This window comes from Capricornis sumatraensis, chromosome 4, assembly GCF_032405125.1.
Source record: "Capricornis sumatraensis isolate serow.1 chromosome 4, serow.2, whole genome shotgun sequence".
Taxonomy (NCBI): Eukaryota; Metazoa; Chordata; class Mammalia; order Artiodactyla; family Bovidae; genus Capricornis; species Capricornis sumatraensis.
In genome coordinates this window covers 80,110,817-80,124,421 of record NC_091072.1, presented here as the reverse complement: position 1 = coordinate 80,124,421, position 13,605 = coordinate 80,110,817, and the positions used below count along the sequence as shown (strand labels likewise).

General features: G+C 38.6%; 1 protein-coding gene across 1 annotated transcript in view; it reads right to left on the bottom strand.

The window, feature by feature from the left end:
* NELL2 (neural EGFL like 2) overlaps positions 1-13,605 on the bottom strand; it is a 388,326-nt gene that overhangs the window by 326,375 nt on the left and 48,346 nt on the right. Inside the window, exon 4 of the mRNA XM_068970314.1 lies at positions 5,592-5,742. Coding sequence (XP_068826415.1) covers positions 5,592-5,742 — 151 coding nt within the window. The remainder of the gene's footprint in view (positions 1-5,591; positions 5,743-13,605) is intronic.

Genomic DNA, 13,605 nt, shown 5'->3' with positions numbered 1-13,605 from the left:
GATATGTTTTGCAAGCTAGTCATCTTAGTGGCTACCTCAGATAGTTCTACTGATTGAAATTTAACATTCTTGGGATACTTAGTTTGGCTTTTTAAAATTTTATTTTATTGGAGTATACTTGATTTACAATACTGTGTTCATTTCTGCTGTACAGCAAAGTGATTCAGTTACACATATTCTTTTTCATTATGTTATCACAATATATTGAATATAGTTCCCTGTGCTGTATATCAGGCTGTTGTTTACCCATTGCATATGTAACAGTGAGCATCTGCCAACCCCAAACTCCCAGTCTTTTCCTCCTGCACTTCTCCTTTACATCCAGCAATGGAATACTCTTTGGTTTTTAACAAATAGATTATAAGCAAATATTTATTTGCATGGGATAATCCCCAAAATATTTTGCTAAATTTTAAAAAGCTATAAAATATTATGTCCAGTGTGATTCAATTTTTTAAATAGTATATCTATTCATTTTAAATAGACATGTATAACTGAAAGTATTAGTAAAAACTATCCCCAGTAGAGTAAAATTACTGATGATTTTTGCTTCCTTCTTTGTGATTTTTCCTAATTTGTAAAATTCACTGTAAGTATTACATGTAATGTTTCAAATTTGCAGCATAATTAAAACTTCCATATTCTAGAGGATTCATCCATCAGTACTTGAGAGTAGAACCTGTGCTACTTCCCCAGGAAGAGCCTGGCACTGCCCTTGGGAATCACCTACTTCAGCCACCATAGGCAAACATAGGTACCTTCTATTCAGGCATGTCCTTGTTGGCTCCTCAATTTTTGTAAAAAAAATGTCAGTATTTCCTCCAACTCTACTGCTGCTGAAGCTCAACACTAAGTCTCACTTAACTATCAACAAAGAATAACTGTAATTTGGGATATATCAGAGAAGTCTAACTTGAATTTAATATTATTTTCAAGACATTGGAGAAAGCAATCTATGTGGACTACTGCCTGGAAGACAAGGTGTTTTATCAGGATTTCATACAGGAGGTGCTATTGTCATTTTGAGCAGTAAAACTTGGTCGCACAGAACTTTCGTGCACACTGCCTAAGGCCTTGCAGGCAGTATTGTTTCAAATACCCTCAACATAGATGCATGTTACTGGCATTGTTATAGACTTGATTTTTCTGAAGCGCACTGTGTCATTATGCAACCAGTTGACACAAGGTTTTCTGAACTTGTTCCTTTAAAGGCACTCAATACATTTTCCCATAAAAGGTATAGGAGACTTGGAAAGTTAAATAAGAAAAAAACAGCTGAGTAGCTAAAAAAAAATAAATAAACATAGGTCATAGGAGAAATATGTCTCTGGTCTCAGAATTAAGGATAGTTGCATTTCCTTAACCACCCAACTAGGTGTCTATTTTTTCTTTGCCCTAATTTGTATATTTCATTTTATTTTTATCTTATTGTCCTGTACATATCTCTATGAAAGTAAAATTGAAAGTGTTAGTTGTTCAGTTGTGCCCAACTCTTTGCAACCCCATGGACTATAGCCTGCCAGTCTCCTCTGTTCATGGAGTTCTCCAGCAATAATACTGAAGTGGTAGCCATTCCCTTCTCCAGGGGATCGAACCAGGGTCGCCCATTTTGCAGGAAGATTCTGTACCATTTGAGCCACCAGGGAAGCCCAGATAAATATTTCTCTATATACCACTTTAATCTTTTATAAAAATCAGCAGAGAATAAACAAGTGTTCGGGAAATGATGAAACTAAAGAGACCGGTGAGAATAAGACTTAAGGAAAGAAAGATAATGTCAGCAATAATAATAGGGGGAAAAAAAAACACAACAATGCACAAGGTTTGTGAGAGTAACATGAGGTTAGGTGCTATCACAGTGGACAGGTAAAAAATTCTGGACTCAAGAATCAAAATGATGCCAAGTGTGAAATAAGTCAGAGAAAGACAAATACTGCATGATTTCACTCATATATGTCAGGTAAAAACCTAAAACAAATCAGTAAACATAACAAAACAGAGCTATAGATACAAACAGGTGGTGGTCAGAGTAGAGAGGGTTTGAGGGGAGGAGATAAATAAATGAGGAAGACTCAGAGGTACAAACTTCCAATTATAAAATAAATGAATCATGAGTATGAATGCACAGTGTGGGGAACATAGGCAATAACTATTTGGTATCTTTATATGGTGACAACTTAATCTCTCTAATGCTTATTTTTCCTATCTGTACATTGATAATGAGAATAATGACCTTGCCACATGATCAACTTCTGTGGAAGTTTTTCTCTAGGATTATCAAGTACTTTATATGAATTTACAGATGAGGAACCTGAGGTTCAGAGGAGGTAAGAAATTTACATGAGTCACAAAGCCAGTCAGTCTTAGAGCTATGACTAGAATGCACACAGTCCAGCTCCAGATCTGTACTCTGAACCATTATCTAATGCATGATGATAACATGAATTAACACATGGAATGCACTGAGCACCCTGCCTGGCACATGAGAAGCCTTTAATAATTACTGGCTTACTGCTGCTGCTGCTGCTGCTAAGCAAATGAAAAAGTGAATTACCAATACAGATGATTTTAATATCATAAAAAATATCCTATATCTCAAATGCAGTATTTATTTATGTAAACGTTATCAAATTTATAGATAATATAAATGAATAATTAGTAATAAATTTAGCAAGGATAACTGGAAAGCATGAGAGCTAAGCACAAAGATTCGCATAAATATATTCATGTTGGTGCTATTTATTAAAGTTAAAGAAGAAATGAGTTAAGTACCCAAAAGTAAGGAATTGATCAAACAAAATATGGCATATCTCTGTACACAGACAAATTCTGGACTGAAATATGACAATTTCAACATAGTCTTCTTCGGGTGATACGATTTGTGTGAGTTCTCCTATTTCTTTATTATACTTACCAGTATTCCAATTTTTCTACAATGAAAATACAGTACAGGGAGGGAGGAGGGAGAGAGGTTCAGGATGGGGAACACGTGTATACCTGTGGCGGATTCATGTTGATGTATAGCAAAACCAATACAATATTGTAAAGTAATTAACCTCCAATTAAAATAAATTAATATTTTAAAAAATAAATAAAAGATAAAAAAGTAAACATTATTTTTAATTGAAATAAGTCACTATAAAGCCCTATGTATCATTTTAACAAGTCTACTTTATAGGAACAGTAAGAAAAGATCTGTCTGACACCAATCTGCCTTCAAGAACCTATCTGATAAAGGCTGGGTATATCAATATACCCTTACTATGCCTAAGGTGCCAAAAAAAATTGAAACTGTTGTATGAAGCATCAGATAGAAAGTGCATAGATAATATGAAATCCATGCTGGTCAAGCATTTGTAGAGTTAATATATTCAACTCTAGGGACCAAACAAAACATTGTCCATTTAGATGGGATGGTTTTGAGGGTGTCATCTGGAAGAAGGATGGGTGAGTTTCACATCCCTATGAAACAAAGCAGGACCCTGTGGTCTTTGCTCTCCCCACCATGTCCTCTGCCTGCCTTTTGTCTGTGGAAAACTTTAGAGTCAAAGAATAAGTTTAATCAGAAAAGTGAGAACAGATGGAAACAAAGGAAAACAATCAAAGGAGACCAAATAATGCAGTCATTAAGCAAAGTCAAGGACCTCTAGCACTTTCTCAAGGGCTATAGATAATATTCTGAGGCATATCCAGTGAGCTGTCTTACAGATACCAAAACACCAGGCGGAGAAGTTAACTGCATGATGACCAGACTGTGCCCTGGACATAAGCTACCACGATTTTGAGAACTGGTCTCAGAGAAATGGGAACAAGCGGACCTTGGAACTGAAGATTAACCACACCTAAAACAACCAAGATGACACTGGTCAGATCACTGATGACCAATGTGAAGATGATTGTCGGAGTTGGCTGTGCTGTCTCTGCACGCAGCCCCCTCCTTCTGTCTAGAAAAGCTCTTGCCCCACTGGTGGCCAGCGGGGAGGAGCTGGTTTTCGGACAGATGTCCATCCAACTCCGCCTCGTTTCCAGTTGCTGGCATCTGAAGTAAAGCAAACTTTCCTTTCCACCAACCTAGCCTGTTTATTGCCTTTTGAGCAGCAAGCAACTGGACCCCAAAACATCCTTTCAATATCTACAAATAGGGTAGTGGGAAAAAGCCACAGGGCAGAAAAATATAGTGCCTGAAATACAGGGGCAATTTTCTTAGCAAGCAGAAATAATCAGAACTAAATCAGGCTGCTCTGTGAAGGAACAATATCCTTTGCTGTATGTGAACCATGTTGTCCAAAGCCCAGTGGAGAAGGGCAAGGTCACAGTGGCGTAAGCAAGGAACTCCCCTGATATCAATCACCTGAAGACAAGGAACAGAAACACACCAAGGGGGGAAATCCTAGTGAATCCTTAGGAACTCTCCTTTTTTGCTCTTAGTCTTGAAGAGACTATGTCAACTACTCAGTGAATGTTTGGGTGACATCCTCTGAAAAACAAGCCAAAACCTGGGAGGAAAAAAACCCAAGTAAGCAGCTTGTTACCATAATCCTTTGGGGTTAAAGATAGAATTAGATGGGGTCTTAAATACTGTGAGTAATCCAGGTAGACTGTGATCAGGAATCCTATGCTGTGAGTCGATTTTCTATATTTTGTTCTCCACATATATTTGGCCTTTAGTGTTTAGCAAAGATTTGCAAAGTCCCAGACTGCCCCATCTCTCATAAGGGAAACCAGGAAAAGAGGTTTCTGCTCACATCTGAATAGGATCATTAAATCCATTATATATGTAAAACACTTTACATATATAAACTCTTTGATCCTCACAACAATCTATGAAGAAGGTATTATTACTATCCCTGTATTACAAATGAGGAAATTGAGGTTATGTAATTTGCCCAAGGTCCACCAAGAGTCACAAAGTGGGTACTCAAAATATGAACATGAAAGAACTTTCATTGTCAGAACCATGGCTATTCTTTCTCTAACTTGCTCGATATTATTTAGCAGCAATTTATGTATATTCTAAGTGTCATGAATGAATTTTTTCTTCTCCCTCTCCACTCCTCCTCACTACTCCCACCAGCTCCCAAATCATGTTTCTCACATGTGCGAGAAACTAGGAAATACCAGATAGCATTTTGATTCAACACACATCCAAGAATAGCTGTAACTATCACAGTCTAAGAAACACGTTGAAAAAGAATGTATTTTTGTCTGTGATTAAAATTTTAAGACTATTAAACTCTAAACCCAAGCAATATCTTAAAGAAATATAATACAGTATTTTCGTGGCTGTTTATCAATTAAGAAGTTTGTTTGACTTTAACATTGAGTAGGATATCTCATGAAGAAGTTAGTGATTAATAAATGGGTTTTAAGAAAATGATAACTTCTGTATGCTCTTAGCAACACCAAAAACAGCAGCTCCTTCTGCTTTTAGGCTATCTCAATTACCTGTGTTTGTGATTTTGCATAATACAGCAAAATTATTTTTGCTGTTTTAAACCAATCCTGTTATCTCGCTTTAATTTAGTTCTCTTTAATGTGTTAATTTCACTATATAAAATGAAAACGCAGGAAACTCCAGCAGTCACACATACCTGTGATCCAAATGGTGAATGGAGAGGATCACTCCAGAATTTAAGTGGGTCTGTTTTAGGGTCACCAGAATAGTAAATTCATGTTTATTTCTCAGCTTCTGAAAAAACTGTTCAGCTGTAGCAGTGGAGGCTTTTATACTTCTGGGAGTATCTAAAAAGGGAAACAAACAGTAAATAGACTAGAATGTGGTCCTTTATCCTTTATAGTATCCTTTATAGGCAACATCTTTCAGAAACATTACAAGTAATTGCTGATAAATATCAAGCTCCAGACTCTGCTGGTAAATTCTTTCAAAAACACTTTTTGCTACACCTAACACAGACAGTAAACCACATGAGTGACTGAGCTTGTATTTCAGGGATCTTTTTCCAAAAATGTCTTTGAGACAAGGAATCAAAGAAGCCTGTCAAAAAAGCCTGTTTGAAGAAGTGAGCTTCCAAGTTTTCTGCTCACACTCTTCCTATATCCTGGATACCATGGCCATGTCAGTGTCAAAATGGAACAGAAAGATGTCCTTCCGAGAAAAGGACCTAAGAGACCATGATAGAGCCATTTAGCTTTTCTGACACCTTATGACAGAAAACTGGATTTAGATCAATGTGCTACCTTTCACATTGATATCTATAGCCAGCAGGCTTGCTATAAACAGATTTTTAAAAAGATCATTGAAATTAGTCACTCTCAGCCTTCTGTGCGCTGGATGAAACAGTAGGATCAAATTATCATACCATATTTTTGAAAGAAATGCAGAGAACTTAATTCCCACGTCCCTCTCCCCTGGTTTAAAGCACAACTAGACAAGAGATTTGAGTGGGAGAGTAGATTTTCATCCTGCACTTCTCTTTGGTTTAGTCTTACAGCTCCAACCTCAGGACTCACAGGATGTAGGAAAAATAGCCAGGGACAGACTTAGTGGACACGATAAAGCCTACCATTCAAGCCATCTGCCAACAAAGCATACCACTTTCCTATTCGAAGTGTGAGCAAAAGGTTGATGGGACCCAGGACACAGTTTCTGCTGTTATCAAATCCTTCCACTCTTTTCTATGTTCTAGACCAAATAGACTAGATAAGGAGCTCTCAATGGGGAAGATCCCTGCATTGGGAGAGAACAATCCTTCTGTGAAGACTGTCCTACGAACTGCAGAACATTTACACCCCTGGTTCTACCCCTAGAGAAAGCCAGTGGCACCCAATCCTAGTCACTGTGACAACCCAAAGTTCTCCCAGACATTGCCAAGCATTCCCTTGGGAACAGTGTAGGAGAAATCAGGTTCAGAATAACTACCTTGATGAAACAGAGATTATGGGATTAACTAATGTTCCCACTTTTCCAGCCCCACAAATTTATGGAATAAAAATGTAACCATCTGGTTTGTGTCCATCACTGGGAATGCACAAACATGGAGAAGCCCTCAAGATATTCATAAAATAGAGGAGGGGATAAAAAATACTAATAAAAGAAATGCTGTCATTTTCAGCATAAATACAAAGTGTTCTTTCAGGTAAATAAAAAGTGTTCTTGGATCACAGAGGGAAAAGTAGCCAACATCAGTTGGAGGGAAGGAGCTCATAAAACAGATGGCATTTGGTCAGGAGTTATGGGCTTCCCTGGTGGCTGAGACGGTAAAGAATCCACCTGCAGTGAAGGAGACCCGAGTCTGATCCCTGGCTGGGGAAGATCGCATGGAGAAGTGAATGGCTACCCACCCCAGTATTCTTTCCTGAAGAATCCCAGGGACAGAGAAGCCTGGAGGGCTACAGTCAAGGGGGTCACAAAGAGTCAGACATGACTGAGTGACTAACACCTTCACCTTCTTCACCAGGTAGAGAAGAGAGGGAAAACCATTCCAGCCATAGAAATAGCTGATGAAAAAGCACAGTGGTGTGAAAGGGCATGACATGGCTGAAAGAGCAAACTGCAGCCACTGCAGAATAGGGCTGGGCAGGAAGCTGGATAGGATAGGCAGGGCTTTGTGTGCCAGTGTAACAGATATTTGTCTTTGTCACCATCCACGATTTAATCTCTGGGTGAAAAAATTAAAATAAAGAAAAATAATTCCTATGTGCCACTGGAAAACGATCCCACCTCACTCCTAACCCACAGCTTCCTCTGTGCTAGAAGGACTCTGATCCATCACAGCATCACCTCTTCCTGTCCGCAGTAACTGATTCAGGAACAGGCACCTAACCCAGGACAAGGAAATCAAGTTCAGGATACTGGTTCAAAGTTTCAGGACAAAGAAACTTCCATGTTTCCAAAAAGAAACTTCTTCAGTTCTACCCCATAGTCACAACCAAAAGCATAACAATAATCTGCAATTTCAGCCATGGTTAATGTAATACTTTCTCCCCAGACTCCAGCAAGGAGAAGAGAGGCTTTGCGGAGATGCAATCCAGTTCCTCTGAGCTCCAAAACCTTCTACTGCCTCAAGGAGGCACATAAGATTTGACTCTGTGAGAATAATTTACCTAGTGTTAACTTTTAATCTACTCCAATTTATATACAAGTGAATTCTTCACAAATTCCATAAATTCATTCTAACTTAGAAGCAAATTAAAATTGAATTATAAATATTTATTATGCTCCCCCCCCCCACACCCTTTTCAGGCTTCAGTTTGGTTCAACGTAGAGCTTGAGCAAAATCCTTTGTCTTGCTGAACAGGGTGATAGATGGGGACTCCAAGGAAAGAAACAGAGGAAGAACTACGATGAATATGGAAATGATGATCAGAGCCACCAATAGCAGCAAAGGCGTGGCCCAGTGAGGTTAAGCTCCTATAGTGAGAGAAAAGAAATTGAGAAAAGGATAGCAGCTGCCTGACAAGGTAGAACTTTAGGGAAGAGATGCTTAAAGGGGATTTTTAGAAAGTTTCATCATTTGGTACTCAAAAGAAAACCTCTGTTATTTTCCATTGCTTTTGGAGTCAGATTTGTGAATGGTTGAAAGGCTGTGTTATTTCTGTGGGTATTGTTTGTCTTGTTTTCAGATGAAATGACATGTGAAGACTGACCTTATGATGAAAGGAAGGATGTAAAAATGGATTACATTTGAGTATCCTTGGTAAAAATGTACATCACCATGGTTGAAAACATGGTGAAGGCAAGTGTAGTTTAAGGGAAATTATTTTGTAAAAATTGTTCAACCTTCATTTTGGAAAAATTTCTCTGGTAGCCATATGGAAGGTTATTTGAAAAAAGAAATTGAACATAGGAAAAACTCTTGAGAGACTAATAATTCACATGATTGTTGACTTTTTGTAAAGTTTCACATGTCATTTACCAGGAATGCAGATGGAGAGCTACTTACTGGTCATTTCACTTCCTGTCAGGAACGCTGATGCAAGAAGGGCATTGAGATTCAGAAAGTGCTTAAGGAGACCTGCAGGGCAGAACCATCCTTTATCCTACCGGGGTGGTAAGTAGGGTCCCAGAAGGTCTCTATCCAGCTCAGACTTAAGCCTATTCACTCATTGGGTCACAGTTCAGGACAAGCTCTCTCACCTGTCCAAGCTCTCCTCTTGGCTCATTACACTTCCTGTTTTGCTCCCTCTATGAGGATTAGGATGACTTGCAAGAAGAAGAGACCCTCTAACATCGAACATGTCCTGCTGAAGCTCCATTCAGTCTACACTTTACTGACAGGAAAAATGAAATTCTTTTTTTCCATCCTGATTAACCAAGTTCATGGTTATAGAGGTTTAAAAACTGGGGCTGGCATGAATCTGGCATTCCTAGTCCAGAAGCCTAAGACACAGTGAAGGGAGGTTATTGAATGAGACAGAGAGAGCACCTATACGAAGCAGAATAATTTTCAGCTTTCTGTCAATAGAACACCATCTCCCACGAACACTTACTTCACTGTAATGATATTTACATCTATTGTTCCCCCTTAAAAACATGTTTTTCAAGAATCCAGTATGTCTGAGTCTAAGAAGGGCTTGAAGGGAGCCTGAACTCTGTGAGTAGCTCAGAAAAATTAGCAGGGGTCGAATTCAAGAGGTTTTTAGAAAGCAAAGTGTAAACAATTTGGTCACCAATAAACAACATGCAAAAGGTTAAAAAAAAAAAAACAGAAAAAAATTGACTCCAAAATTCCCAGCTTGAGAGACTGAATGAAAGGAACTGCAGGACAAGCATAATGGTACCCAGATGGGATTTCAGTTTTAGAAATGGTCATTCTGAGGTATTCAGAGACGTGCATGTGCACACGTCCAGTAGGAGGCTGGCACTACAGAACCCGATCTCAAGAGAGAGGTCAAGGTTGGCAGTATAAATGTAGAGGTCATCGGAACACAGCATCTAAAGTGATAGGCATGCCTGAGTAAATCATAGGAATGACAGGAATGAGAGGCGGATAAAAGGATGGACCATAAAGACACTAGATCTGTAGAACTGCAGGGACAGCATATATAACTCTATGTGTGTACTACATAAGGCTGCACGTCTATACCATACAACATTTGTCTTTCAAAAAGTATAAATAATATATTTTCCCCTCTGAACCCACATTCCATTTTATTCTCACAAAGCTTGACAAGGACAACTGTTATCACAGTTGTCAATGGGAAAAGCAAACAAAGGAACAATTCTGTGAGTCACCCAAAGGCACCCAGCATGCTAGAGGTGTAATGGGGATAACAATTTTTGGTCCAATATTCTTTCCACTAAATTGCCCTGCCTTCTGAACGCATCCTAACCTATGCTCAACTGCCTCTCACAAACAGAAAAGCAAATTCAAGAATATGAACACAGAAAATAATGTAGAAAAAAGTAATTATATAAGGTAACATTTTCAGTTCCTTAAGCGACTGGCTTAGTGGTGATTTTAAGAAAGGTCATTTTCCTCATTTGCATTTGTTTCCCAATTCGTAAAGTTAGCATTCTTGCCTTCTATTTTCATCTCAAAGATTACATAATGTTCAGAGAGACTTCTTAGTTCCTGTGATTATTACTTCAAGACCCAACTCTATTCCTTACCAGAAAACCAAGGCAGAGAAACCACCACGTGAGAATAATTCTACTTTACTTTTGTTATCATTTCAATTTTCAGAATTCACAATTAAATTCAGGGACGTATTAAGCAATTCCTCAACAAGGCCTCCTGTTAGGAACCACGTATAAAAAATAGAATGTGTGTGGTGGTTCTGAACCCAGAATAATAAGTTTCTAATGCCAGCTATCAGATGACTAGCTGTGCTTGGCATGTAGCAACACCATGTGTTGGCTTTTCACATTATGATACATATTATTATTACTCTCACAAGCAATGAGCCTGTGGTACCTACTCAAACCACCAAGAGCCATTATACCCTTGTGACTTTCTGAGCTTACGTTCATTCTAAGTATTACAAGCTCCACAAAATACAAGTTTCCACATATGAAAATTGACATAAAAGTTTCAGGCAATGTAAACACTGCATTGTTTTAAGAGTCTGAAAAAAAAAGTTTCTGGCAATGAAATTATTCTTAGGATAAATCCTGCCTACCACCTTCTGTCTCTAGAGAACTGATCATTCTCATGGACAAAAGTCAAAGTGAACCGAATTTCTTTTCAAAGAAGAACTGACAAAGATCATTTGAAGTGCCTGTTTAGAGAAAAACAGGCTAAGAAAAGGGTCTTTAAAAGCTACTAGGAAGCTGCATAGAAGAACTTACCAACATGCCCATGCTATACAAGGTCTTTTAATTGGAGAACTGCTTGAATTTAAAGCAAAACTTTGTTTCCATGTTTTCCATATTTATTGTGTGCAGAGCATAAAAATACCAACAAAAACATGAGTGGCATTTTCAAGCAGTTATTAATAAATAATAAAGCAGGTCAGAAGCAATCACATCAAAATACTCATTTTTAGTCATGGGACTTCCAGAATGAAGACATGAGCTCACACGTGAATGCAGAGTAACCACCCCCCAACACACACACACACACACACACACACACACACACACACACACACACGGTTAAGGGGAGAGAGGAGAATGAGGATGAAATGGAGCGAGACTGGTTTTTTTCTAAATCAAAATGCAGCTGAATGAAAGTGTGTCTGTGGTCACAAATATGGATGTTTACTGATAAAGAATCCAACTGGAGCTTCTTTAAGTACTAATTTTGGTGCATTAGTAGTAAAAGAAGGAATCTGTCCATCTCCCAAAAACAAAGCAATTGTTAATAATTCTTTCCTTCTTTTGCACTTAAACTGCATCACTACCACTGCCATCATGAATCTAATGAGCGTCTGTCCCCTGACAGGTCTCTATCCCGTCTGCAGCATGTAGAAGCCTAAATTGATTTCCTGCCACATAATCAGACTAATAAAGATAAAATGTGCAGATTCAACCATTAAAAACAGTCTATCTCAGGCATAGAATGGTTAACTTAGAATGTTCCAAAACTCACCAAATTACCCTATTTTCCCAGTCTCTAACTGGGAACAGTTGTCTTCCAAATTCAGATTAGAAATGTATGCTGTTATAACTATTATCATTGTTGTTCATTGCTCTTGCTCTCCCTTCAATATTCCCATGCCTTTATGGTCCAAAACTTTAAAGGAAAAATAATAATTTTAAAAGCCATAAAAACTGGATTAACACAGAATATGCAGTTTGCAAAATTCTTCAACATGAGCAATCTCATTTAAGCCTTGGCAACTTTGAATAAATGGGATTAGTAGCTCTACGGTAATAAAAATTACAGATGAGGAAAGCAGCACAGAGAAACCGAATCACTCATCTCCACTAGAGGCTCAAAATCAGAGCTGATATGAGGAACTTGTTGGTTTAAAACCTTAGGAACTTCCTGAATGAAATTTAAAACTGGCCACATACACAGAGGGCAAGGAGAGACTATAAGAAGAAGTAGATAGCTTCAGATTGATAGGTGGCAGGTTTAACAAACAAAGGAACTTTTACACCAGGCTTGTCTTGGGCAGTTGCAAGATGAACAGATCTCCACACTTGCCTACCAGAATCTTAAAAGTTTATATAGAAACCTTAAACTGGGTTCAGTCACATATGTTTCTTCAAGGTGGCTGTATGGTTGAAAAGAGCTCCCACTGTGGGTATCCTGAAATGTACATTTCAAGGATGGGAGGGGGTGAGGAGCTTCTGACTGCCCTGGTCTGGCTTTTGGGTCATCTGGTGGTTATGTCGTCTCAATGACCTTCTCCAGTAGAGTACCCTAGGCAGTTATGCGGGACTACTGGAATGAACCTACCAAATTCAGTTGACAGAACCCGGATCCGAACCCAGGCCATGATGGCGATGCATACTCTACAAAGTAGATAAACCCTCATTTTAAGTTAACTTTTATGAAAAAATTTATTTTGAAGATAAAAAATACATTTTTCTTGATCTTTGGATCAATTTAGGATTTGCAGATCTACAAAACTACTCATATCACACAATCCCTCAGCTGATACTTGAAACAACTGAATATATATATATATAACTGGCACTAAATTTTTAAAAGTTTTTTAAAAGGACAATTTTCAAATAATTCTCCTCAAAAAGTTACTGATCAAAATCTACGAGTAATCCACAACTATTTCATCAACAAACGCACATCTGAGGATGCCACATCCTCACCCTTTAGACATCTACATGCTTCTTACATTCTCAGGTTCAAGGAGTACAAAGACACACTCTTGGGAGGTCAACTTGGAAATAACCCTTCATATAATCCAAAACAATCTCAACGGTTTCTTTCAAATCCACAGATAATTACTGGAGAAGGCAATGGCACCCCACTCCAGGACTCTAGCCTGGAAAATCCCATGGATGGAGAAGCCTGGAAGGCTACAGTCCATGGGGTCGCTGAGGGTCGGACACGACTGAGCAACTTCACTTTCACTTTTCACTTTCATGCATTGGAGAAGGACATGGCAACCCACTCCAGTGTTCTTGTCTGGAGAATCCCAGGGACAGGGGAGCCTGGTGGGCTGCCGTCTATGAGGTCGCACAGAGTCGGACATGACTGAAGTGACTTAGCCGCAGCAGCAGCAGATAATTAT